Source organism: Zonotrichia albicollis, chromosome 2 (assembly GCF_047830755.1).
Source record: "Zonotrichia albicollis isolate bZonAlb1 chromosome 2, bZonAlb1.hap1, whole genome shotgun sequence".
Lineage (NCBI taxonomy): Eukaryota > Metazoa > Chordata > Aves > Passeriformes > Passerellidae > Zonotrichia > Zonotrichia albicollis.
Window position 1 is genome coordinate 22,716,113 of NC_133820.1, and position 23,907 is coordinate 22,740,019.

General features: G+C 41.7%; 1 protein-coding gene across 21 annotated transcripts in view; it reads left to right on the forward strand.

Annotated features, from left to right (window-relative positions):
* Positions 1-23,424, forward strand: part of DMD (dystrophin) — a 1,146,493-nt gene extending 1,123,069 nt beyond the window's left edge. For 14 of the 21 annotated variants that reach the window (XM_074534563.1, XM_074534568.1, XM_074534570.1 and 11 more), the window contains 4 exons: positions 3,689-3,932; positions 4,701-4,824; positions 8,763-8,855; positions 22,760-23,424. In XM_074534563.1, coding sequence (XP_074390664.1) covers positions 3,689-3,932; positions 4,701-4,824; positions 8,763-8,855; positions 22,760-22,857 — 559 coding nt within the window. In that variant the 3' untranslated portion in view covers positions 22,858-23,424. Of the gene's footprint in view, positions 1-3,688; positions 3,933-4,700; positions 4,825-8,762; positions 8,856-8,926; positions 14,494-16,996; positions 17,029-22,759 lie in introns of those variants that run through there. The other 7 variants (XM_074534565.1, XM_005484379.4, XM_005484382.4 and 4 more) reach the window with 4 other exon arrangements.
* Positions 23,425-23,907: the final 483 nt, after the last annotated feature.

Sequence of the window (23,907 nt, forward strand, 5' to 3'; positions counted from 1 at the left end):
ACAGTTGCATAAATCAAGGTTGCACTGCCTGCTTCCTATGTTGCTTTTCTTCACAAATGCCTCAACGTGTTGCAAGCATTGTAAATGGAATATATGTGGGTTTATTTTAATATTCTCTTGCTGAAGAAGGGTTCCTTTTCCCAGTGATGAGTACATGCAGCAGCATTGTTTGTTTGTTTATTTGTTTGTGACAGCCAGATGTGAAAGTCACCCAGCCTGAGCTGTGGTGGAGGGAGGTGAGGATTCCATGTACTGCCCATGCCTGCTCAGTTGTATTCATTTAGAGAGGAGCATTTTTGTATCTCCCCTTTCTCTTATGTCCCATTTTATGGTAAAAGTGTCACAGAGTGCCTCTCCTCAGGACCCTGAGGGCTGTGGGCAGTGCCTTGCGTGCCTGGCTCACAGCAGCAGTCCTTTTCATCACACAGCTAGAAACTGTTCAAGAGGGAGGAATAAGGGCCATTTATTCTCTCAGGATATTCTTACAGCATCTTTCAAATTCTTTCTTTCTTTTTTAATTTTCAGGTTTTTTCCATTATGTCAATACACCTCTTAATTGCTGTATGTTTAGATCCCAGTTATGATATTATTGGTTGTGTGCACTGCACATCACTCCTATGGCTCTGATGCTATGATGAATCTCAGTTCTCTGAGTGGAGGACTGTGTACTGTGGACTGAAAGGTGCAGCTGGAAACCTCATTAATACAGGTGCACTGGGCGCACCCACATGCATCCTTTAAAATTACATTCCATTGTGCCAACAGTACTATAGTAGTTAATTACAAAATTCCAAATCCAGACACACCTCTGGTTGGAAAATATGCAGTGTCTTTCACATTATTTTTTTTTCCTGTAGGCTTTCAGAAAGATTTTTAATTATTTTTTATCAGATATGAAAGGATTTTTATCTGAATTACTCCCTGGTCCTTACTGCTATTTCAATACCATCATTACTGGAAGGACTTCTCTGTATTGATACAGGTGATAATTGCAGATTTCTTTGTAGCAAGGTATCTGATTATGTTGTAGGTATGATCAAGTGTATTTACTTAGCTTCCCTTAGGGTGATGTTTTATCTTTTGCTTCACAGCACTTCAAACTTTTGAGTCTGCTGTTCACAGAGTATTGCCTGCATTGTGCATGTGGGAAATTCCTCATGGGACAGTCATAGCCCCTATCTATGGACATGGTGAAAAGCAGGCTTATTGATCATTCCTGTAGAAACTTCAGTCAGCAATAGCACCATGTGTAATGAGCATGTTGTCATCTTCATTCCTATTCCCTTTGGTATCTTTATTAATTATTCACCAGTTTGTTCAGCTAGAAGTATCAGAAGATATTAAGTCAGGCAGAAGACGTAACTTACATGACAATATCTGTTCCCAGTACAGATAGCCCTTTTTTTCCAGATCATTTTCATGAACTTGAAACTCAGTATTTCATTAAAACAAAAATAAAATTTTTGTTTAAAAAAAAATCATTGGAAAAAAAACTCTCTGTAATTATCCCTCTTTGTGTGGGTTTTAAGGAAAGAAATCTTGAATTTTGGAACAGCCTGAAGTTAAAAATTATTAGCTCTTGCTTTTTAATAATTTAAAAATTCTGCAGATCATGTAGGTCAGACATCTCTTAGAGACTGTGTTGTGGGTGGTGCCACAGTCCCAGGTGAGGACATGTCCATCATGCAGCTGCTGAGGAGCTCAGGGACCTTTGGGGAACAGTCAGTGGCTTGTCATTGTCCTTGGCATTGCTTTCTCACCCGTGTGAAATGATGCATTCTGCTTTAGTTCTCCTTCTGGTCACAATAATGTTCTTTTAGAAGGGCTTTTTTGGGAGGTTTCCGAGGTGCTGTTACACTTCCAGACCAAACTGTCAGAGTGTGTTGTGGTTTGCAGGCAGAACTGGGAAAAGGTGTCTGTTCTCACAACCTCAAATAAGAGCAAGTTTGAGAAAGTAAAATCTGGGTCAGTGCTTGTGATGAGTAAGCAGTTACCAGGGCATTGAGCTGGTTTTCCCCCTCTGGGAACCTGTAAAAGAACATCATAGCAACAAAATCCCAGTGCAGTTTGTTAGGCTTCCCTTGCCTATGAAGTTTCTGCTACAAGTTACTATTTTTGTGGATTTGCACTGTTACCTTTAACAAAGTTTCAGTTTCTTACCTTCTGCGCTTTCCCTGCTTGGTAGATTTTTTTTATTGTGGAATACTATAGATCATATTAAACTATGGAATATTTTACTGAAGGAAAATTGAAGTTTTATGGAATAAAAGAACAAGCTTAGCAGTGCCATAAAGTTATAGTAGACAGTAGCACTCTAGGCAGGACAAAGAAGATGAAAATTATAGCCCCAAAAGCCAGTGCAGTTCAGTTTAACAGACCAGGTCACTAATTCTCATCTTCAGTTGATAATTTTAGCCCTAGGCTGGAAATGCATTTGCAGATCTGAAGAGAGGAGAGAGATGTGACCTGACTGACAGCCAAGTTCTGTGTTTTGCTCTGCCTTTTGTGTGGCTGCTTCTCTGATGTTTGCCATCTGTAAAACAGATCAGCCAGCCAGGTGGCACCCGCTTTGGTTTAGTGTTTGTGAGGTGCTGCGATAACTCTGAGTCCTCCTTTAGCACCAGTGACCCCTCAGGTGCAGCCATGTGTGGAAGGGAACATGGAAAGGATGAAGGGCAGGAAGCTGAGGGAGGGCTGAGCCCAGGGCAGACCAATCCTGGCTTTGGGAGGGTGTCTGGAGCCTCCTGCATGAGGTGCCCTGGGAGGGAATCAGCTGTGAGTTCTGGGGATGCCAGGAGCCTTCAGGCAACTGTGGGAACCCAGAACATCCCTTTGGTTGTCCAGGAGGGCCAAGACCCCTGCCAGGGGGCTCAGAGACCCTGGCATGGAGCCCAAAACACCTGTGGGTTTGATTATGACCCATGGAGGAAGTTACCAACCTTAGATGAAGATCAGCAAGCCACAACAGTTTAGGCAGAATAATAGGGAAGTTATCACGGGGTGAAAAATTAGATTTTGGGATTTTTGGTATGGTGGTTCAGGAGGCAAGATGGAGGGATCTGGGCGTGTCCAGCCTTTCTCCTTCTTCTTCTTGGCCTCCATCTTCTGCTCTGATGTTGGCACTCACAGATTGGTTTAGAGTAGAAGCTCACTGTCTAACATAGGTGATAGGTATTGGAAAGTAATTGTAAACATTGTACACGTAGTTTTTAGTTTAAAGACATAACACCGCCCTGGGGGCAGGCAGAGTGCCTGGGCCGTCCTGCTGGATGGATCTCGGCAGGGCAGGAGCAAGAATTTTATAGCTAAGGAACAATAAACAACCTTGAGACCAAGAAATGAAGAGCCCTGACTCCTTCAAGCGCCGCGCTGGGAAGAGAGACTTTCGAACTTTCCTTGGGGTCACTCTGACAAGCTAGAGATCCCGACAGCAACTTGAACCACAGATCCATCTAATACCCATCTAATAATAATAATCTAATCTGTGCCGGTCCACAAGGAGTGAGCCCATAGGTGTGTAGATTCAGGAGAGGGAAAGGCAGCTGGTGCAGTGAAAAATGAGACACATCACACCACACGAGACTGAGCGCCTTGTCACTGCCCCGTGCAGGCCCATAAAGCTTTTTCCCTTGTACCTCGCCAGGAACCTGCAGGCCCATAAAGCTTTTCCCCCTTGTCCCTCCCCCAGGAACCTGCAGGCCGAGTACGAGCGGCTGAAGCAGCAGCACGAGCACAAGGGCCTGTCCCCGCTGCCGTCCCCCCCGGAGATGCTGCCAGTGTCTCCCCAGAGCCCGCGCGACGCCGAGCTCATCGCGGAGGCCAAGCTGCTCCGGCAGCACAAGGGCCGCCTGGAGGCCAGGATGCAGATCCTGGAGGATCACAACAAACAGCTGGAATCACAGCTGCACAGGCTGAGGCAGCTGCTGGAGCAGGTGAGTCCTCAGGCGCTTCTTCTGTGTCTCTGAAGATTCTCCAAACGGAATCAATCAGCGTTGTCAATGACGAGAACATACCAAGAAATCATAGCTGTAGAGGCAAGTCAGAGAAAAGTACAAAAATACAAAATTGTTTTACAAGCTGCAAGTGAGCATATGGAATTGGGTTTTGGTGCTCTTATTTGGTCCTCTTCCTTGTTTTATTCAGAATTAAAATGTATTGACTGCATGGATGAATTTACTTAAAAACAGGCTGAAAATTGTGTGTAGCCACATTTCTCTTCACAGAGAAAAGCAAGGCACAATTCTTCCCAAGAATATTTCTGGGTTTCACATTGTCTGAACCTCAGAGGAGAGAAAACACAATTCTTATCTTATTTGCTGGGCCTGTGTTTTTGCAAAAGCAGAATGCAATATGGAGATTATTTACCCAAAGTGAGGGTGTTTTGTTTCCTTGGCCTGTCAGGGCCAAGTGTGTGTGTGTATCAGACTGTCACAGGACAGTCACAAGATTCTGTGCAGTTGTGCTTGGCAGATTCAGTTTAGATATATTGTAATATAGTGTAATATAATATAGAATAATATAGTATAATAAAATAATTAATTAGCCTTCTGATAAGAAGGAGTCGGATGCATCATTCTCTCTCCCCTCAGGGTTGCCTGGAATACTATAATTGTGTGTATTCATGGAATAAGTAAAAATTACAGAGATATAAAGTAGTGAGCTGTTATGGCAATGTTTTACTTTTTTTTCTTCAATTTCAGCCACAGGCAGATGCCAAGGTGAATGGTACAACACTGTCATCTCCTTCTACCTCTTTGCAGAGGTCAGGCAGCAGTCAGCCAATGCTTCTCCGTGTAGTTGGCAGCCAGACTTCAGAAACCATGGGTAAGATACCAAAGCTGAGGTTGTCACAGAAAATAATTGTGTCCCATTTTCCAGAACTAAATCCTTAAAGACAGAAAACACTTTTCCAGTTAGTTCAAATGAAATGAAGTAGATATTTGCGATGATCTTCAATGTCATCTGGCTGTTTACATTTTGCATCTTCCTTATGATTCAGGCTTTGCTTTTGATCATGATGCACCCAGTAGTTTGGATATTTTGATATTAAACACAAAGCTCAGCCAGGGCTTGACTTCTGAAAGCAAATGCTGCTGAAAAGCTGACTATTCTATTCATACTGACTTTCAGTTATAAAGCCTGACATGACTGATTTAAATGTACATAATATTAATTATGGCTAAGAGACTAAATGTATGATTAGTCATCCCCATGTTAAATGATGTGATCTTTTTAATATGTTGTGGCTCAGTCAGTAGCATGGAGCTGTCACTCACAGGCAGTGCTCATCTTGTGGCTTTTCTAAGTATCACATCAGATGTGATAATGAACATCTTAAGAGTTGTGGAGTGAGGTTAAATAATGATATTCTGTAGCTGGAGGTTGGAATTATTATTTTGGTGCTTTTAGTAACTGCCATGTGGCACTTTCCTAATTTCCTGTCTGTTACAAAATTAGTAAGTATTTATTACCAAGAGGCAAGGATTTTCTGCTAGTAAAAAAGCAATCAATCTTTTCAGCATCTTTAAGCAAATGCACTTATATTACTTCAACAAGATGATATTTCGAGTCTGATGATAATATTCAGCTTCATACAGAGAAATTTATTTTATGTATATTAGTGAGAGCTTTTCACTGCTATTAGTGAAAGTGTCAATGGCAGTAAGAAATTTAATGGGAGGGCACATTCTGCTGTGTCTAAAGTGCTGTTGTGGTGGGAAATGTAACTTTTGGGGAGGCTTTTTCTTCCATTCCAAGTGTGAGCAGTAATTTCAGCCTATGACAGTATCAAAGTGGATGGGTTCTGTACAATCTGCAATTAAAACTGTGTAATAAATAGTACCTTTAAGAATACTGAAGTTGAAATCTTGGGGGTGAGAATACAATCACAGGTGACAGGAATTTATGGAAAAAGTAAAAATGGACCTTTCATTAGTCATATTACCAGTAGGGAAATATTTTTTATGTATGCCATACAGAGTAGATAAAATGTATTAGTAGTGGTGTAATTTGCACCAGCTTTCTGGAAAAATGTCATGAATTTCATCACATAAAATATGTGAATTAAAATACAATTAAAAGAAAATATAGGAAGACAGTATTTCCCAGCCATCTTATTAGAAGTCTTGTAGTTTTATATTTCATCCTTTAGTGGGACAAAATGCAAAAATATACTTCTTTTCATTTGACTCTCTATAAAATTATTCCCATTTACCTTGTGAGACTGGAATTAAATGATGGACACAGTAGAGTCATATAAGCTGCTAAAACTTTTTAAAGCAAATATTTAGACATAACTTGATTTTATTTCATTGGTTTGATGGAGCCAATATGTGGGAGGACAGTGAGATGTTATCAGAGGGATCATACTGAGACTCAGCAGAGCCACACTGTTGGCAGCAGGGAGTGGAGCTTATAAAAAGAATTACTAACCTGGCTAACAAGCCACAGCTAATTCAGTTTGTGAAGTGTCCTTTCACACCAGAAAGCTTTGCTTGCTAGGCTCAGAGTTTTCTGAAGCCCAGCTTAAAATACTCTTGAATTGTGAAGGGAACCAGAGTGGTGGTGTAAATAATGCTGCCATGCACAGCCATGTGCCCAGGAGTGAGGGATCCATAATTTCTGAGAAAATACTGAGGATCTCTAGGTGTCTCAGGCAATGAGGCAAGGTAGTGGGAGCTTTTGTGTGTTTTCTCTTTAAAATTACACGTTAGCTGTTTTTGCATTTGAAAACCCACTGCACTTTTGTGTTTCTGCTTTGCTGAGGAGAGTTTGCTGTGAAAGGTGTTTCACCAGCAGTGTTTTGGTAAAAAGCAAAACCCACTCAAACCCTCATTCACAAATAGAACTTATTCCTTGTTAACCTGGGCAAGCAGGAATGTTCTGCTTTTCTCCTCATGGAGTCCCAGTGGCAAAGTCCTTATCCTTGGCCTTTCTTCCCAGCAGGGTAGCAGCAGAGGAGGTTCTCTGAAGTGTATGAGGCAAGAGGCTGTTCTGAACTTTAATTTGTTCAGGTACCACCAGAATATTTGAGACTTACTTAGCTCTCTAAACCTTTTGTAGAAACACAATTGGGGAAGGCTCTTCTGAGTAAAGAGAGGAGACTGAGCTCTGAAGGTATCTTCTGTCAAGTTGCTTGGCTCATGTCTTTCTTTGTCCTTTACAAGAAAATGCTCAGAAAATATCATCCAAATAAGGAAAAAATTCAAAATAATGCATTTTAAATAAAAAATACAACATTTTTGAGGATCAGTAGTGCAGCTTATATCAGCATACTTATGAGGACATTTGGAAATTGGTACCTGTTTTCAGTTCTTGGCCAGGACAGCAGAACCACTGCCCTTTTATTGAGATCATTAGGGCCAGGAGGCTTTCTTCAGGCTGATAAAATCCTCAGCCTGGGTAGAAGCAGTGAGATCTCACCCTGAGTTTTCACCTTGACATTCAGCAAAGGCTGCACGGACATTGCTTTTGCTAAGACACCTCTGTCAGTGCAATGCCTGATGTGAAAGTAACTCATGGTGTGAGTTGATTTGTGTGAGCCCAGCACCACTCAAAAGCTGAACAAACTGCAAGCAGCTTCAGCAACTATTTTTAGACCATTAATGGAATAAAAGAAGCTGATACAAAGACCATCATTTATATGAATTAAGTGCTTCTTGCAGACACTCCATCCCACTTCTTGTGCTGGAGTGGGTGGAATCACTCTTGGTCAGAAATATATCTTGTTAAACTCCCAGCTTAAATATAGGCAGCCCTGAAATGCTCCTTTCATCCCTTTTTCTAGGTTTTTCACTAGCATGAAGCACCTCAACATTTAAAGAATGTAAATGTTAACAGAAAATCAGGCAGTTTCCTACTCAAATAGAGCATGACATGTTAGAATAAAGGGTCGTTAAGTCATTTTCAAAAGAAGTATGGAACTCAGTTATTACAGCAGCAAAATTGCTTTTGTGTTTTAATAGAGATAAAAGACATCTAGTAAAAAAGGAGAGTCTCACTAAAAGTATATACTTTAGGTTTTTCTTTTTCAAGATGCTTTATTTATATTGGAGGCCAGGATCTGCATTAAAAACAACATATGGATTTCAGTTATATGAAACAATGAGAAAAAAAAAAACCCAGTAAAAATAAAATGTATTGAATTTCCCATTAGACTGCTGCCCTATAATCAGGTTATAGAAATTATTCAGTGGGAGAAATGTATTTCGCTTTATTAAACTGCTGCTAAACCCTTTTACAGTACAATTGAGTGTTCTTGGAGCGCCAATCTGATGCAATTAAACTGTCAGAAATATTAATACTGATGCAGATGAGAATCTGGGTTTCTACTGATTTGCACAGCTAGGCAAAGCAGTGCCAACATGAACCCAGCACTATTAGAAAGCTGCTCAACAGCAACACTCACAACAGCAATTTCTTTTTCCATTAATAGAATAAGAGAAGCCGAAAGGACGAGTGTCATTTATGGAACTAGATGTTCCTAGCAGACATTTTACCCTACTTCTTTTACCAGAGTCAATTTCTCAAATCCCTTTTTATGAATTAAAATAATGTTAATTGTCTCAAGCTCCTCATTTAGTTTCCCTTAGATCCTTATAAAGAAAGAGAACAGTAACAGTCAACAAAATTCACCTTTGAAATTTTTATTGTACACTAAGCAGAGCATGTGCCTGAGTGAACAGCCTTGGCTTTGAGGAGGACTTGGGCAATACAAGCTGTAAGCAGAGGCTCTCATGCAGTGGTGTGGGTTTGCTTTGCAGGTGAGGATGAGCTGCTCTGCCCTCCCCAGGACACAAGCACAGGTTTGGAGGAAGTGATGGAGCAGCTCAACAACTCCTTCCCCAGCTCCAGAGGTGAGCGCTGCTGCCTGTGGCAGATGAGAGGGAAGAATATAATAGTGCTTTCTGTTCCTTGATGTTTTCAGGGGGTTGTGTTTTGGTATCAGGCTTTTTGCTGCTCTTTGTTTTCATTTCAACAATAGCTGTAGGGAAACCTGTCTTGTTTGTAGTGGGGGAGCAGCCTGTTCCTCCTTACCTTAAGGTACCTCCACAGGTAGCCCTTGTTAGATATGTGAATGAGACAATGTCTTTGTGAGATTCTTTCCTCCCCAAGCATTTTCTTTGCTTCCCTTTTGCCATGTTCCTTTTTTCACAGCTTTCCTTCTTTTTGGCTGGTCCCCTTGATGATATATTTTTTAATACATGTCTTAGCACATTTTCCTTCTGTCCTTATCCTTCTCCAAGACTGTGGTTTGAAATTGAGTTCTAAGTCAATGTTGCCCTCAGGTCCAGAGGCAGGGAGGGAAAACAAGTGGGGTGCTTGTTTGTGCAGCATAGGCTGCACTTGTTCATACAGCCACAGCCTTTCTTCCAGTGTTTCCATTTCTCTCATTCCTGTTGTTTGCTAAAAATAGGCATTTTTATAACCAGAATTTATTTGTCCAACCTTTTTTCATTTAAGCTCTTTTCTGAGCCCAGAAGAAAAGAAAAGAAAATTTTTCTTTCTGTTGCCAAGAGAAATGGCTGAGATTCCTAGCAGGAGATGGGAAGTTTGGGATATTGGCTGTTGCTGTGAAAGAGGCTTGGCCACAGAAAGCCCTGGTATTGCCAGCCTGATAAGTGGATTTCAGGGGGCATAGACTTCCTGGAGGACCCTTGCACAAGTTTCACACATCACCCAAGGGTTCTTCTTTAGGAGATAAATGCTTTAACCATTGTGCTAAACTTTCAGTGGAGTCAGGTTTTCTCCATCCTTTGCTCTCAAATTTCAGCTCTCACCACAAACCATCTGTGAGCAGGGGGATAAAAGTCAATAAAAGCTGTATTAGATCTCAAAATATAGATTAAAAGATGGAATTATTTAGAAAGATCTCATTGAATAAAGTCTGATACAATAAATTGTCAAATGCAGTGAACTCCACCTCAGCATTATGTAGTCTTATGTCCAGCCCTTGTTTTGCCTAGATAATTGCTATGAGAGACAGCAGATTAAAAGACTTCCTAATAGTGCTATGTAGATTAAAATGGACTTTAAAAATAAGTTGCTGCGTGCAGAAGGTTACAACAGACAGTGTTTTCTTACTAGTGACCATCATTAGTGTAAATGTGTTGTACATAGATCTTGCATAGCCACATGTAGGTATCCCATGTGTAAAAATACTTCCCAGATGCAATTTCTAATTTGTATTCATAGGTCATGACACTGGCAGTGTTTCTTTTCAAAAACAAGCATAGTTTTCAGTGAAATAGAGCAATTTATGAAACTAAATTTAATGAGATATTTGAAATAGAGTGTTTCATTTCTGTCTGGAATAAATAGGTAGAGGTCAGTCCTGTTAAACATCACCTCCTACTCACTGAGAATAGAAAATGTTTCTTTATCTTATTAGCGACAAATACAAAAAGCTTCATGCAATAAACTCAGAGAATATAAAATCTAGTAGGAAGAAGAAATGAAATTGATAAGATCAGATAATATTTTAATTTTGTAAATTAAGCTGTTGCTTCAGATTTTCATTCTTAGGATTCAAACTGGGGTCATTTAGCTGCAGAGAAAGAATGTATTCCCTTATTATGTTTCTTCATTCTGTAACTGTCTTGAAAACATAGTAGATGGTGACAAGCATCCACAAAAGGATGTACTTATGTACTTGCCTGTGTGACTAGCAGCCATGGAGAATAAAATACTCTCCAGCTGGATGGAGGGCTGTGAGTGAGGAGGGGGCACAGCCTTTGGGGTCAGACCCCCAAGCCTGGCCATGAAGGAGCTCCTGGTGCAGCAGCAGGAGCAGGCTCAGCCCAGCAGAGCCAGGCTTCCCACAGGACTTTGCTTTTAGTCTTGGCCCAGGCACTACCAGGCTGAGCCAGAATTGCCTCTTCCCCTCCCTTGGGCTACACAAAAAGATTAGTCCAGCTGGGAGAGAAACTTGTTCAGTTTTTTGGGAATTGTACCAGGTTTTGGCTAAAGAGATTAGGACTTCAATTATGCTTCTGTGTGTTCTGCATATATCTTTTGATGTGTTTGCATGAATGCCAGGTTAGTGTAATTCCTTTTGGCTGAGGAATAGGAATGGTCAGGCTCTCTGTAAGAAATAGTTTGTCCTAAAGCCAGTGCAAATGAATTTCCATTCATTAGTTGATAGAGGCTGCTGAGAGCTCATGTAAACTTCTGTTACATGAAGTTTTGTTCTATTCCCAATTTAATAATTCAGTTATATTCAACTGATACCTGAATACACAAAGTTTATATCCAACATCTGATGTGCTGCAGCCTCATGCAGACTTTCAGTGTGACATGGAAGATGCTGTGGTCAGTCAGATTCCACAGGCATCAGGCATCTCTGGTGTAAAATTTTCAAGACTGCAGGAAGAAGAAAAGGAAGCAGTTGATTGGTCTCAGCAAACTCCTGAATCGGGAACCTTTTTGCTGTTGAGAGGTGTAATCTGTATCTCAGATTTCTAATCTTTAACAGAAGATCAAAGTGCAGTTGCAGAAGAGTGAAAGCAGCTTGGCAGAGCAGCCTGAGAAGACAGCACAATATTAAGGACTCAGGCATAGTGCAAGTGAAATTTTGTTTCTTTCCAGTACAAGTTGCCTTGAATCTCAGGTTACAGGTGTGAATGCCTCCTTCAAGGAGGTGTTCAGGATCAGAAGAATAAACTCAGACAAGCAATAGCACATATCTATAAACAATACTTTTGGTTATATTGATTCTTATAAGGTGGAATTCAAAAATTGTCAGATACCAGAAATGCAGTTGTCCCAGTCTGCCATTCAGAGCTAGGCTGTGATAGAGGAGCTGAGGGAGCTGGGGTTGTTTGCCCTGGAGAAAAGGAGGCTCAAGGGAGACCTTATCACTCTGCAAGAACATGAAAGGGGGTTGAAGAAAGGTGAGGATTGGTCTGTTCTCCCAAGTGTCAAGCAGTAGCACCAGGTGAAATGGCCTTAAATTGTGCCAGGAGAGATTTAAATTGGATATTAGGGAAAATTTCTTCAGGAAAAGGGTTGTCAAGCATTGGAACAGGCTGCCCAGGGAAGTGTTGGATGAACAGTCATGGATGTATTTCAAAGACCTGTAGATGTAGTACCTGAGGACTTGGTTTGGTGAGGGGCTCAGCAGTGCTGGATTAACAGTTCCACTCAATGGTCTGAAAAGTCCTTTCCAGCCTTAATGGTTTTATGAAAAATGTTTTCTTTGTTGCCTTTAAAAATAAGTGTGTTAAATTTCAAGCTGAATATCAGCAGAGGGAGTGGCAGGCCTTTTGAATCAGGGACATAATTCTGGGTGTCCTGTTGCCATTAGAATAACAACAACTTGGAGGAGTTCAGAACAATATGACAAAAGCAAGCAGGATTTTGAAGGCTTTGATTGTGAGAAAAGTTCAGAGCTGAACAAGCAGTGAAGAGAGAAAAAGACTGAATTTCTGTGCTTGGGTGCACAGATGTGTAGTTGAGCATCACAGACATATTTAGCCTAAATATTGTCAAAAGCACCTGAAGAGTAAGACTTGCTCAGACTGGGAAATAGTGGCTCTTATTTTGGAATTCTGAAACAAGGCAATAAAAAGCCATAGTAATTGTCGCTCACCTGGGGATAGATTCCTTAAGATTATATTTTTCAAGCTTTTGCTGCACAAAGTTGTTTTTAAAAGGGCATCAAAGCTTCACAACATCATTTAAAATGTATTTTAGAGGAACAAGTGCAAAACAGATTGTGTCATGGACCTGTACAAGCAGACCTCAGATGCAACAACTTATGTACCCTACACCTTTTATAGGGTTTTGCATTTGTTTGTTTCTTCAGTTTAACCTTTTGGCAGTTCTTGCCATTTCCTAAGGAGAACAGGACTTTCCTGCTCCTTGCACAGCTGGCTGTTGGTGCCAAAAGCTGTTTGATTTCTGGAGAGAGAAATTCTGCTGAATACCTGATGATTGCTGTTCTTAAGGAATTTTTCTTTCCTTTGAATCTAAAAGGTTTCCCATCCACTCCTCTTTTACTTTGCTGCTCCCAGCAAATTCACAACTGCTGCAGCTGCTTCAAACAGCTGCTGTGCTAACTCAAAACAGATGTCAAAGCCAGAGGTCTGACATTTAGTGGAAATCTACCATTAAATGCCACCTCAGTGGTTTATTTGACCCTGCTCAATAATGGGCCACAGAGGAAAACATTTTCACGCCGTGTTTGTGCCCAAACTACTGAATCTCCAGGGAATTGGTTCACAGTTAGAGAGTAAGATTGGCAGGATTTTCAAAGCCAAATTCATCTCTCCTGCAGCACTGAGGAGTTGCACCACCTCAGGTGGCTCTCTTGGTGGGCCAGGCTGAGTTTGGCAGTTCTGGTTTCATGGCAGATGCATTCTGTGAATGAAGCTCAGAGAGGTATTTAGGGGCACAGGTTCTTGAACTGACTGAAGCTGCTGAGAGAGCTTCACAGATTTGCAGTGCTGGGCCCCTGCTGGGAGATAGATAGTGAAGGAGTGGGAGCCAAAACTGATTAGAAGTGAGACCATCATGGCATAAAAGAGCTAAGAGACCATGACATAATGTGAGAACTTTTGGACAGAGACTGGTCCTCACAATTTGGCATGGTACTGCTTAACACAGTTGTGGTGTGGTGTAGTGAAATTACAAGATCCCACAGCAATAAATGAATGACACTAAGAATAGCACCTCTTTTTTTAGTAGTTTCATTTTTATCTCAGTCACATTAAAACACACCAGTCACATTTTTTCCTCTCAATTGTGCATCAGCCAGGCTCTGTCATGAATGGGACCAACATCCTAAGTGGAACTAGCAACTTTCAGCACTGCAAATAATGCAGTTTCTCTTATTCTGACAGTAAAATGTCTCATGATGCAGACTTTTCACACTTTACTGGTCAGTGAAAGAGTTCCCTGGAGTTTGTCCTGTGGAGTATTCTGGAAATACTCTTCCATGTGAGAGACCCTGCCCTCTCCTGGGCTGTGTCACCTTCTCTGTGCTGAGCTCCTGGATCCCACCACAGTGAGCCCAGGTGGCTGAGATCCCTCATTGCTCCCCTTTTGCTCAGCAGAACTGATCTGGCTGAGCTTCTCTGCAGATGGGACAGTGGTGGGGTGGACAGGTCTGCCCTGTTTTATAATGCCCAGTTCTGGTGCAAACTGAGAATATGGTAAGGAATTTAATAAAACTTCAACAGATCTGTTTTTGTTGAGAATAAAGGCTCTTTGCAGACCCAGATCTCCCTTTTGTGCAGCCTGTCCCTTTCCTGAGCTCAGTGGCAGGGGCAGTGCAGTTGTTGCTTTGTGCTCTCTGTTTTGACCTGGATCTGCAGAGACTCCTACATGAAGTTTTTGGTGGTGCCTCTGCTTTCAGGCTTGATGTGCTCACTTGCTGTGTACCTTTGCCTTTGCCTGTGATGCAATGCCATGTAGCTTCCCAAAAAAAAAAAAAAAAAAAGTTCTGTTTTGTAAGGGCAGGAAGTGTTGATTTGAGTAGAAATAATAGATAATTAGGCACCCACGGATTGCGTATCAGTATTTGGATGCCTTACAGACCACAAATTTTCAGTACTGCAGCAATATAGACAATCTTCTTCCTCTGCAATTTATGCCAAACCATACTCCTTGCCTTAAAACTTAGAAACAGGCATTCATTCATATGCAAAGAAGAAAATAACGTAAAATCCATTAAACCCTTTTTAATCTTCCTCCAGAAGAAATTAGCTGTTGCTGGAGTAGCGTGGGTCTTTGCTGCATTTAACAAATTCTAGGGCTGATTGCCTACCACAGACTGTCCTCACCAGCTGTTTTGTGTGGTGCTGAGCTACCCCAGTCACCTTTGAATGCATTCATTTTCAAGCAGAATCCAGTCTGTCTCATGTAGATTTAAATTAAACACTGTGTAGCTGCAGTTGTAGGTGCTTGTGCAGACAGGAAGGCATTTTTAAGAACTCCAATGTTTTGCTGGTAGGCAGTTCCTTTTCTCTTCTTGACCCAAGCTAAACTGTGGACCCAAGCTAATCTCCTGCTGGCTCCCATTCCTGCCCCAGGACTCTCAAACCAAGTTCTACTATGCTGCAGTTTCTGGGGTCTTTAAGGTGACCTAAAACCTGGGGCTCTTCCTGAGAGAATTACCAAAGTATGCAATAGATTTAGTATCTTCCTTTCCAAGGATTTGCGGTTACATGATTGATATTGATGAGATATTCTCATTTCCCCTTTTGGAAAGCATTTTTAGGGAATTTGTGGCTCCTGATAAAAGTGCCAGAGGAGGTCTCAGGCTGTGCAGACACACATCTAAGTCTTAGAAGGTTAGGCAGGCCTTTGAGGTGGAGTCCTTAGAGCTGAAGTGACACCTCTCAGCACCAGCACGTGTGGTACAGACATCGCCGGAGTCAAGATTTCACTGAGGAGCAGAATAAAACCCCATGTGCAGAGCATGTTGTTATTGAACCTATTGCTGTCCTTTTTAATAGGAAGTATGCTGGGGAGAGGGGCAGGAGCTAAAAGCTCCTCTGTTCTGTAAGTGGTAACCTCTGCTGTCCAGGGCTGCCCCGGCCATTTCCGTTGCCTGGAGTTGGTGGGAGCCATGGCTCAGAGCCATGCTGGTCAGTGATGCCATTCCTTCCTCTGCCGTCTCCTCTCCTGTAATGCCTCTGCTCTGCCTTGCTCTGCCATTGGCCCTTGTTCTACAGCTTGTAAAATTCCCATAAAGCTGTTTATTGCCTCTCTTCCCATCTCCTACAGCCTGCCATGGAGCAAAGCTCAACAGTAATTAGGTTACTGTTATGCTGACTGGTGTGTTCTCCCTTATGTGTCTGTCTCTCTCTCCAGTGTCCCACACATCATTTAAAATTGCATCATTTACAGCAGCTCTGGGGCAAAGATCATCCTGCAGCATCTGCTGCAGTGCCTTTCTCTCTGTGACTGCAGGCCTGGCTTGGCGGAGCTGCCAGCAGTGGGACAGTGGCAGTGGGACAGCAACAGTGGGGCAGTGACAGTGACAGTGGGACAGTGACAGTGGGACAGTGACAATGGGACAGTGACAGTGGGACAGTGGCAGTGGCACAGTGACAATGGCACAGTGACAATGGGACAGTGACAGTGACAGTGGGACAGTGGCAGTGGGACACTGCTGCTGGAGACAGTGAGACTGTGACAGCTGTGGGGTGGAAAGGTGGACAAAGGGTGTTTCTGCTGTTGAGCAACACCTGACTTCCCTCTTCTAAAAACAAAATATGCTGTAAGTGTTTGAGAAGAATCAGCATGATCAAAGTATGGCTTCTGTGAAGGCGTCTTAGGAGCATCTTTGCAGTTAAACCCATTATTGACTCCATTTTGTTAGTACTTGAACATGACAAGATACCTTCTCTTTTTTCCCCTTTTTCACTTGAACTCTTTTTTCTCTTACTTTTCCCTCTGCTCCCTCAGTTTTACCATGCTTGCAGGTCAGCAGATTGCAAACATATTTTACAATATATTTATCCTGAATGTGAGCATGTTGCATTCCAGTGTACTTCTGTAGGTGTGAAATATGTGTGTACGCATAGGCATGTATATCAATGCATACCTCAGTGTATGTAGGCCACAATGCAATGTAAAGTGTCTGGGTAAATTAATTTGACATTGGGGGAAAATGTTTTTACCACTTACACTGATTGCTAGAAGTACTCAAATTTGCCAATTAGGATGCTCAGAAAGTGAGTTCAGATCTTGTCTGCAGCCCTTATTCTCATCAGACAGGTGTGTAAGTTGGTGTAAGTAGTTTTCTCAAGTGTTTTTGAGAGGTTGAACCAAGCCACAGGTTACAGAAGTGATGTTGAATAAATCAGCTCAGAATCATCAGTGGATTTCAGTGCACTTTTGGTCTCTGTTTAAGCAGAAATGCATTTTTCAATGTTAAATTTCTAAATGGAAATTGAAGTGTCTTTTACAGTATAAAACATATGTTCATGTGGTGTTTTTTTTCCTTTCTTTCTGATAATTATTCCACTTCCTCTCTCTGTCCCTAAAGGAGGAAATGCCCCTGGAAAGCCAGTGAGAGAGGTTAGTGAGACGCAGGCTCACTGCCATGGCTTCTGTTTGTCACAGCTTGCTTTCTGTGCCCAGCATGTGTGTGACACAGCACGGCGTTGCTTGGGCTTGGTAGAGGGTGGGGGTGGTTTCATTTTGCTCTGGGTTTTGTTTGGTTTTGCTGAGTGCATTCCCCATGTGTGCTGTGACAGTGGTGTACCTCTCAACTTTCACTGGAGACATTGGCAGCTCAGGGGTCTGCATTGAAATTAAGCCTCTGAATGATAAATGTTGTCAGTAAATATGCTGCAGTCACTGCTTCATGTTCTGTTGCTCTTGTGTGTAAGCACAACAGGGAGACTGGGCTCTCTTGCTGTTCTGCTTACAAACATCTATGTGCCAGTATACCAACCATCATCTCCAGTGATTAAATAATTTTTTTTAATATTTCTTTAGAAATATGAGAGTTGAGAGGTATGAGAGATTCAGGTGGTTTAATTTCCTGATGTACTATTGCAGAAAGAAGAATTCTACTAACATTCACCAGCTCCACAGTATTGCATTCAGCAACGCAAATGGGCCATGGTTTTCACTGTGCACTTTGGACATGGTTGGTTTGATGCAAAATAGGTTTTGGAATTTGTGTGTCGCTGCTCATTAATGGCGGAAAGCGTTTGCACTGCGTTGTCACAGCTCCTTTGAAAGCATTTCCAGAGCCTTGATTTTTCCTCTCTGAAGCTGCTCTTCACTTGCCAGCCAGACAAAGCATTTGAAAGATGAATTTCTAGTGAAAATTATTATTAAAGATAAAATATTCAGAGGCTGCCTGAGTGCAGTTGCAGTGGCTGTGAAATTTCCTGCACAGAAGACGCTCGGTGTGGATGAGGCAGGATTTGAATGAAGGGTAACCTGGTTTGCAAACTTCTGCTGCTACAGAGGGAGGGGCTGGTGGAAAAAACATTCTTAACAGAGCTGCTGTGAACACCCAGTCACTGACAGGGGGCCAGGGAAAGCCAGGATTTGTCCTGATGGGGTGCCTTGAAATACAGAGGTTCTCTGCTTCAGCTGTTAGGTGCTGGAGCAGGTTTAGCTGCTCAAGGTGTGAGACCTTTGGTGCAGATTAAGTCTGTCCTTGAATGGCAAGTCCTATCATATGGATCAAAAATGGGTGCTTGAGATGGCATCAGCAGACTGTACAAATCCAGAAATTTAATGGGAAATGCTTCACATTGAGCCCTCCTTGTTCTCAGCTCATATTCTCTGAGAACTGTTCTCCCATTTAGCAAAAACAGGGCATTGATTTCCACTATCCTCGTTCATATTTATGCATATTACTCAAAAAAAGCTTCTTCTGCAGAGAGCATACTCAATACAAGTAATTAACAACAGGAAAAAAAAAAAATTGGCATGTTCTACCTGATCTGATTCCAGCAGTTTAACCCTAAAAAATTTACTTCAGTCAACTGCTCTGTGCTCTCTGGCTGAGCTTGTGCTCACTAATGGTTCCAAAGGGTCCTCAGTAACTTGGAGAGCTGAATATAAAATACAATTGTGCACCTGCTTATGAAGGATATGAGCTAAGGTACAGAACAGCTTCTGCTTTAGGTGTGAGTCTGTACGTGCAAAGGCAGATCCTGTGGTTTAAAACCCACCTGGCCAGGTTTTGATTCCATTGCTCACGTTTGGTATTGTCTTTGTGTGTAATCCCATGGATTTTGTGGCATTACTCAATATTAATAAGGGTATCAAAACCCAAGTCACCAACAGGAAGGATTTTTCTTTTGTCAGGAAAGGGATAGAAATCTCTTCTGCTAGAAAAGGCCCTGTATTGTGTTGGGATTTCTCAATTTACTTTCAATCCACTCTTTCAAGTCTGAATGTTGCACATTTATTTTTCTGACAAGCTGTAGTATAAGATTGGTATTCTGTTCCTGTGCCCACACCCATGGGCCTTGATTCCATCAGAGTCTCTGAAGCAAATTCAGCAGATGTGAAACACATCATTCTCTGTGTGACCAGGAGTGAGTAGGAAGTGTCTGCAGAAATAGGTGTCTTCTGCTTCCCAAGCAAATGGCAGCTGTGGATTTCATAAGTTTAAGTTAATACTGTCCATGTCCATTTTGAGCTTTACTGCTGCATTTCAAAGTGTCTACTAGGTTTTTTTTTTTACATAGCAGCATTTTTCAACCTTTCAGTGCCTCAAGCATGGATAAGACTTTCTCAGCTTTAATGTTAAAAAAAGAAGAATGGAATTAATGCCTTCTTTGATAGCATTACTTCAGAAATATGAATAATAATGGAAAGTTCTGATTCTTATTTTTCTCAGTGCTTTTAGGACAGTATTTCTCTCATTTGCTTCTTAATTAAAAATGCCAACATCCTACATTTCAGTACTAGAGTTCAGTTCTTATGGAGAGGAGGTTGAGTCCTAAGCTGGAGAGAGAGTGTGGATGTTGTGGGGGAGAGGGAGCTGTATCTCCTTAGTCACTGGGCAGCTTTTGAGGAGGGAGATCAGATTCAAAGCATAGTTATTTCAAAAATATTATATCAATTAACAGATAAAGAAAGAAAAAGTACTATTGGGCATTTCTATAAATTTTAAATACCAGAAAGTACCTAGGGATTTGTGGATCCATAAGGACTTCTAATTGCCTGGACAGTGTAACAGTTTATACCAACTGTGGCATACATCTGAAAGGTTTTTTGTGTGTGTTTTTGGTTGAAGTTATTCTTTCTAGATCCACCTCTTTTTTTGACAGAACAAAATAGTATTAATTTCTGAGGATGCACTTTAGCAGTCTGGGTTTTCTAAGCCTACAAAAGGGTGATCAGTCTTCCTGGGGATGAGCAGTGTTGAAATCCTGGAGAGCCCTGGAGTTTTCTAGAAATAACAAATCACAACAAATCTGAATGCAAGCCCATCACCCCGTGGGCAGCCTCTCACAGCTGGCTACCCAGTCTCAGCATTGCTCTGCTTATACCAGAGGGGAATATTCCCAAAAAAAAATATTCCCAGTCAGAGTTTCAGGTGAGTAGAGCAGCTCAGCAGCTCAGCTGGTTTGCACCAGCATCTCCCATGTGTTCTTGGTTTCATATGGCTTTGTCAGATTTTCACTTGTGCTGGTGTAAGTTACTGGATTGATCTCAGTCTGCGTGATGCCAGTGACAGAGATTATCCCTTACAACTAAAATAAATGTGGTAGGATACATTTATTTTAAAATAAACTCTGTTTTGACCAAAACTTGGCAGGAATCTTTCACACGCAGTTACTTGTCATGCTGATGAGGAAATTACAAGGTTTTGCTTCAGATGAATAGGATGGCTATACATTCATGGTGTATGGATGAAACTGCTGATTGATGCATCTGTTTCTTTGCACATTAGTGCAGTTAGCAAACTGTCACCAGATACCAGAACCAAGTAGTTTTTTGTATTGCTGTCTGGCAAGCTGTGTCACAGCACAGCTCATTGTCCAGTGGGCAGCTTCTTGAATAGTTGTTGTTCAGATCCAGCCTAGTTTTGTATCATTAATGCTAAATTTAAAAAAAAAGAAAAACAAAAAACAAAACTCTAACAACCTTAAAAAAAACATATTTGAATGTAGAGGGTGGTAATAGTTCCCCAGAAGAAAAGAGCTCCTGAGGTTGTTCAAGAGGCTTTGGGGAGACCTTCCAGTACCGTAAAGGGGGTTATAAAAGGGAGGGAGAGGGAGTTTTATGTGGGCAGGTAGTTATAGGATGACAGGCAGTGGTTTTAAACTGGAAAAGAGCAGGTTCAGACCAGATGTTAGAAAGCAATTCTTAGCTGAGGGTGGTGATACACTGGCACAGGTTACCCAGAATTGTGGATGCCCCAGCCCTGGAAGTGTTTGAGGCCAGGTTGGATGGGGTCCTGAGCAGTCAGGTCTAGTGAGTGACATTCCTGCCCGTGGCAGGGAGGTTAGAACTGGATGGTTCCTAAGATCCTTCCAACCCAAACCATTCTGTGGTTCTCAGAACAGTTCTGAGGTAATTTTTTTCTATTCCATAAAAGCTGCTGAACTGAGATCACTCCAGGCTCTGATTTACTGTAGAAATGTCAGCAGTGCATGACTGCCACAAGCACTGGGAGGAGGATGGTGAGTCTGATTTTCCAGTTGCAGTTGTGTCAGGAGGGGAAGCCACTGTGCAGGTGTGCAATGGTCAGTCAGGCTCCAGCACATTGCAGGCAGGGACTGAGTGAAAGGTGTGTCCTGGATGTCCTGGTCATGTCCTTCCCTCATTTGGGTGCTCCATCCTCAAGGACCATGGTGAGGACTCAGCATCCAGACTAATGCACAGCATTTCTGAGAACCAGAGTTGTGGGCACATGGCATTGCACTTCCTGTGTTTTTCCAGACAAATATTCTATCACAAGTGCTCTCAGAGAGTAAATCAAACCCCCTCAGGCCAGGATGCCATGCAGTTTGAGTAATACTTCACTTATAAATGTTCAGTAGCTGGCACTCTGCAGTGTGGAGACTTCTTGAGTTGAAGGTCACGTGCACTTTTTTGCATCTAAATAAATCTTTCTTCAGTGGTTATTTTCTAACTCCTCTTTTAACTCATTTATGTGTTTGGCCTCAACATCAGCCTGTGGTGATGAGTTCAGTAATACAATTATGTGCTGTGTGGAGTATAATTTCCTTCTGCTTGGTTTAAGACCTTCTCTCTGCTCATTCCTTCTTGTCCTTGCAAGAAATCTTGAACACTCAGTCCTTGGTTTGGATCCCTATCTTGTAGGGTGCCTAGGTCTCAGTATTGTTCCCTCTTCAGTCATATTTTTTTAGGAGGGAGACTCCAGATAAGTTCAGCTGTTTAAACCATTATGTCTCTGCCATTTGAGGTGCCAGAGGGTATTTGAGACAGTCATAGAGCTCTGAAATCTCACACAGGACTTGCAGGAGAGAGACACTTTTCTGAAGAGCAGTGGGAGACCAGACAAGGTGTGCCAGGGGCTAAAATGGCAACTTTTGGCAATTCATTCTCCCCATCCTTGAGTTTATTTGGTCTCTAATTGTGACGAAGCCATTTCTTACCACCCATCACCATTTGCTGCACCAGTGACATGAGTGTGAGAAGTTGCAGGTTTCATCTCCAGAATTGCACTGTGTGTTTATTCATCACTTCTGTGTAGGAGGTTGTGAAGTCTGTGACTTCAGAGTGGTTAGGGTGAAAGGAAATGCACAAGTGTACTCCTGCATAGTAGTTAGCTGATAATTGTGGCATCTTTGTGCTGGACTGCTGTTCAAAAAGGAAAGGGTATTTTAAAATGATTGAATGAACTGAGTTGCTTAGTTTGGTCATCATTATATCTATCTTTGCAGGTATCCTGCTGAGACCTCTTGGCTTTAATGATTTAGTTAATTACTGCTGATCTGTTTGTTTCTCTTTTCCTCCTTGATAGAACATTGGATACTCAAACACTTGCAGCATCAGTCAGAAATTCTTCTGTGATGTCAATGGACTTAATTGTTGCTTTTGGTGAACATTGATAATGATGAAGCGCCATCACCAGGGGGGAGATGGCTTATTTGCAGGGTGGTTTGCCATATCTGTTAAAGTGTTGTACAAACCTGGCAGCTTTTGCTAATGAGAACCTGCTGGACTCCTCCAGGAGACTTCGGAAGTCTCCTCTGGAGATGATGGAGAGCAGCACGTGGAAAACGATGGATCTGGGAAGTTTTCCTATCCATGTGCTGCCACATCCTGTTTGTTTAACTTCCTCTTTGACTTTCTTTTTCAGGCCACAATGTAGGGAGCCTTTTCCACATGGCAGACGACCTGGGCAGAGCGATGGAAACCTTAGTGACCGTGATGACCGACGACAAGGTGTTAGAATAGCGAGATGTGTTTTACAACTTCAGGCGTTCCGCATGGTTTTTATAATATTCATACTACAAAGAGGATTAGACTGTAAGAGTTTACAAGAAAACAAATCTATATTTTTGTGAAGGGTAGTGGTACTATACTGTAGATTTCAGTAGTTTCCTAAGTCTGTTACTGTTTTGTTAACAATGGCAGGTTTTACACGTCTATGCAATTGTACAAAAATTATAAGAGATCTACATGTAAAATCTTGATAGCTAAATAACTTGCCATTTCTTTATATGGAACGCATTTCGGGTTGTTTAAAAAAAATTTATAACAGTTATAATGAAAGATTGTAAACTAAAGTGTGCTTTATAAAAATAATTGTTTATAGAAACCCCCTTAAAAAAAAACCACAAAAAAAATATACTGAGGCAGTGCATTTGTTTAGTTTCATTTCAGCTCTGTAACAGTATCAGAGAGATTCATGTCCTGTGTTCTTTTCCTTGCCTATCAAAAAGAAAAAAAAAAAAGGAAAGTATTTCCTGCAATGATATCAGAATGGCCACCTTACATTTCTCATTGGTTTTGTCTGACTAGGGCTGGCTTAGAAAAAATAACCAAAAAACTGGAACTTCCAATGAAGGTAGTTACATTTTATCTTTCCAATAAAATTAAGAATTACATGACTTACTGTCCTGGTTTTGGACAGCAGCTAGCAATTACACAGCTAGTTTGCAATAATGAAATGAAAGAGCACATTATATGACAGAGCCTGCAAAAAAAATCAATTAAAAAAGAAAAAACTCAGAAAAAGGAAGGAAAGGAAAGAAGTTAATGACCATCCTGTGTGCCAGTGTTTCCTCTGCTGACTAAATTCCTGGATACTTTTAGTAAAGGAACATAGACATTGCCTTACTGGTTTGAACCCTGGGGCTCAGCAGGGCTGGGGATAGTTCTCCCTGCATTGTCGCCTTTGCTGCAGAGGAGAGAGGAGAGGGAGATGCTCCCCAGCCCCCTGTGGGGTTGGATTCTGACCCAAAGCACAAGTGGGGTACCCAGAGAGCTCTGTGCAGCCCCAGT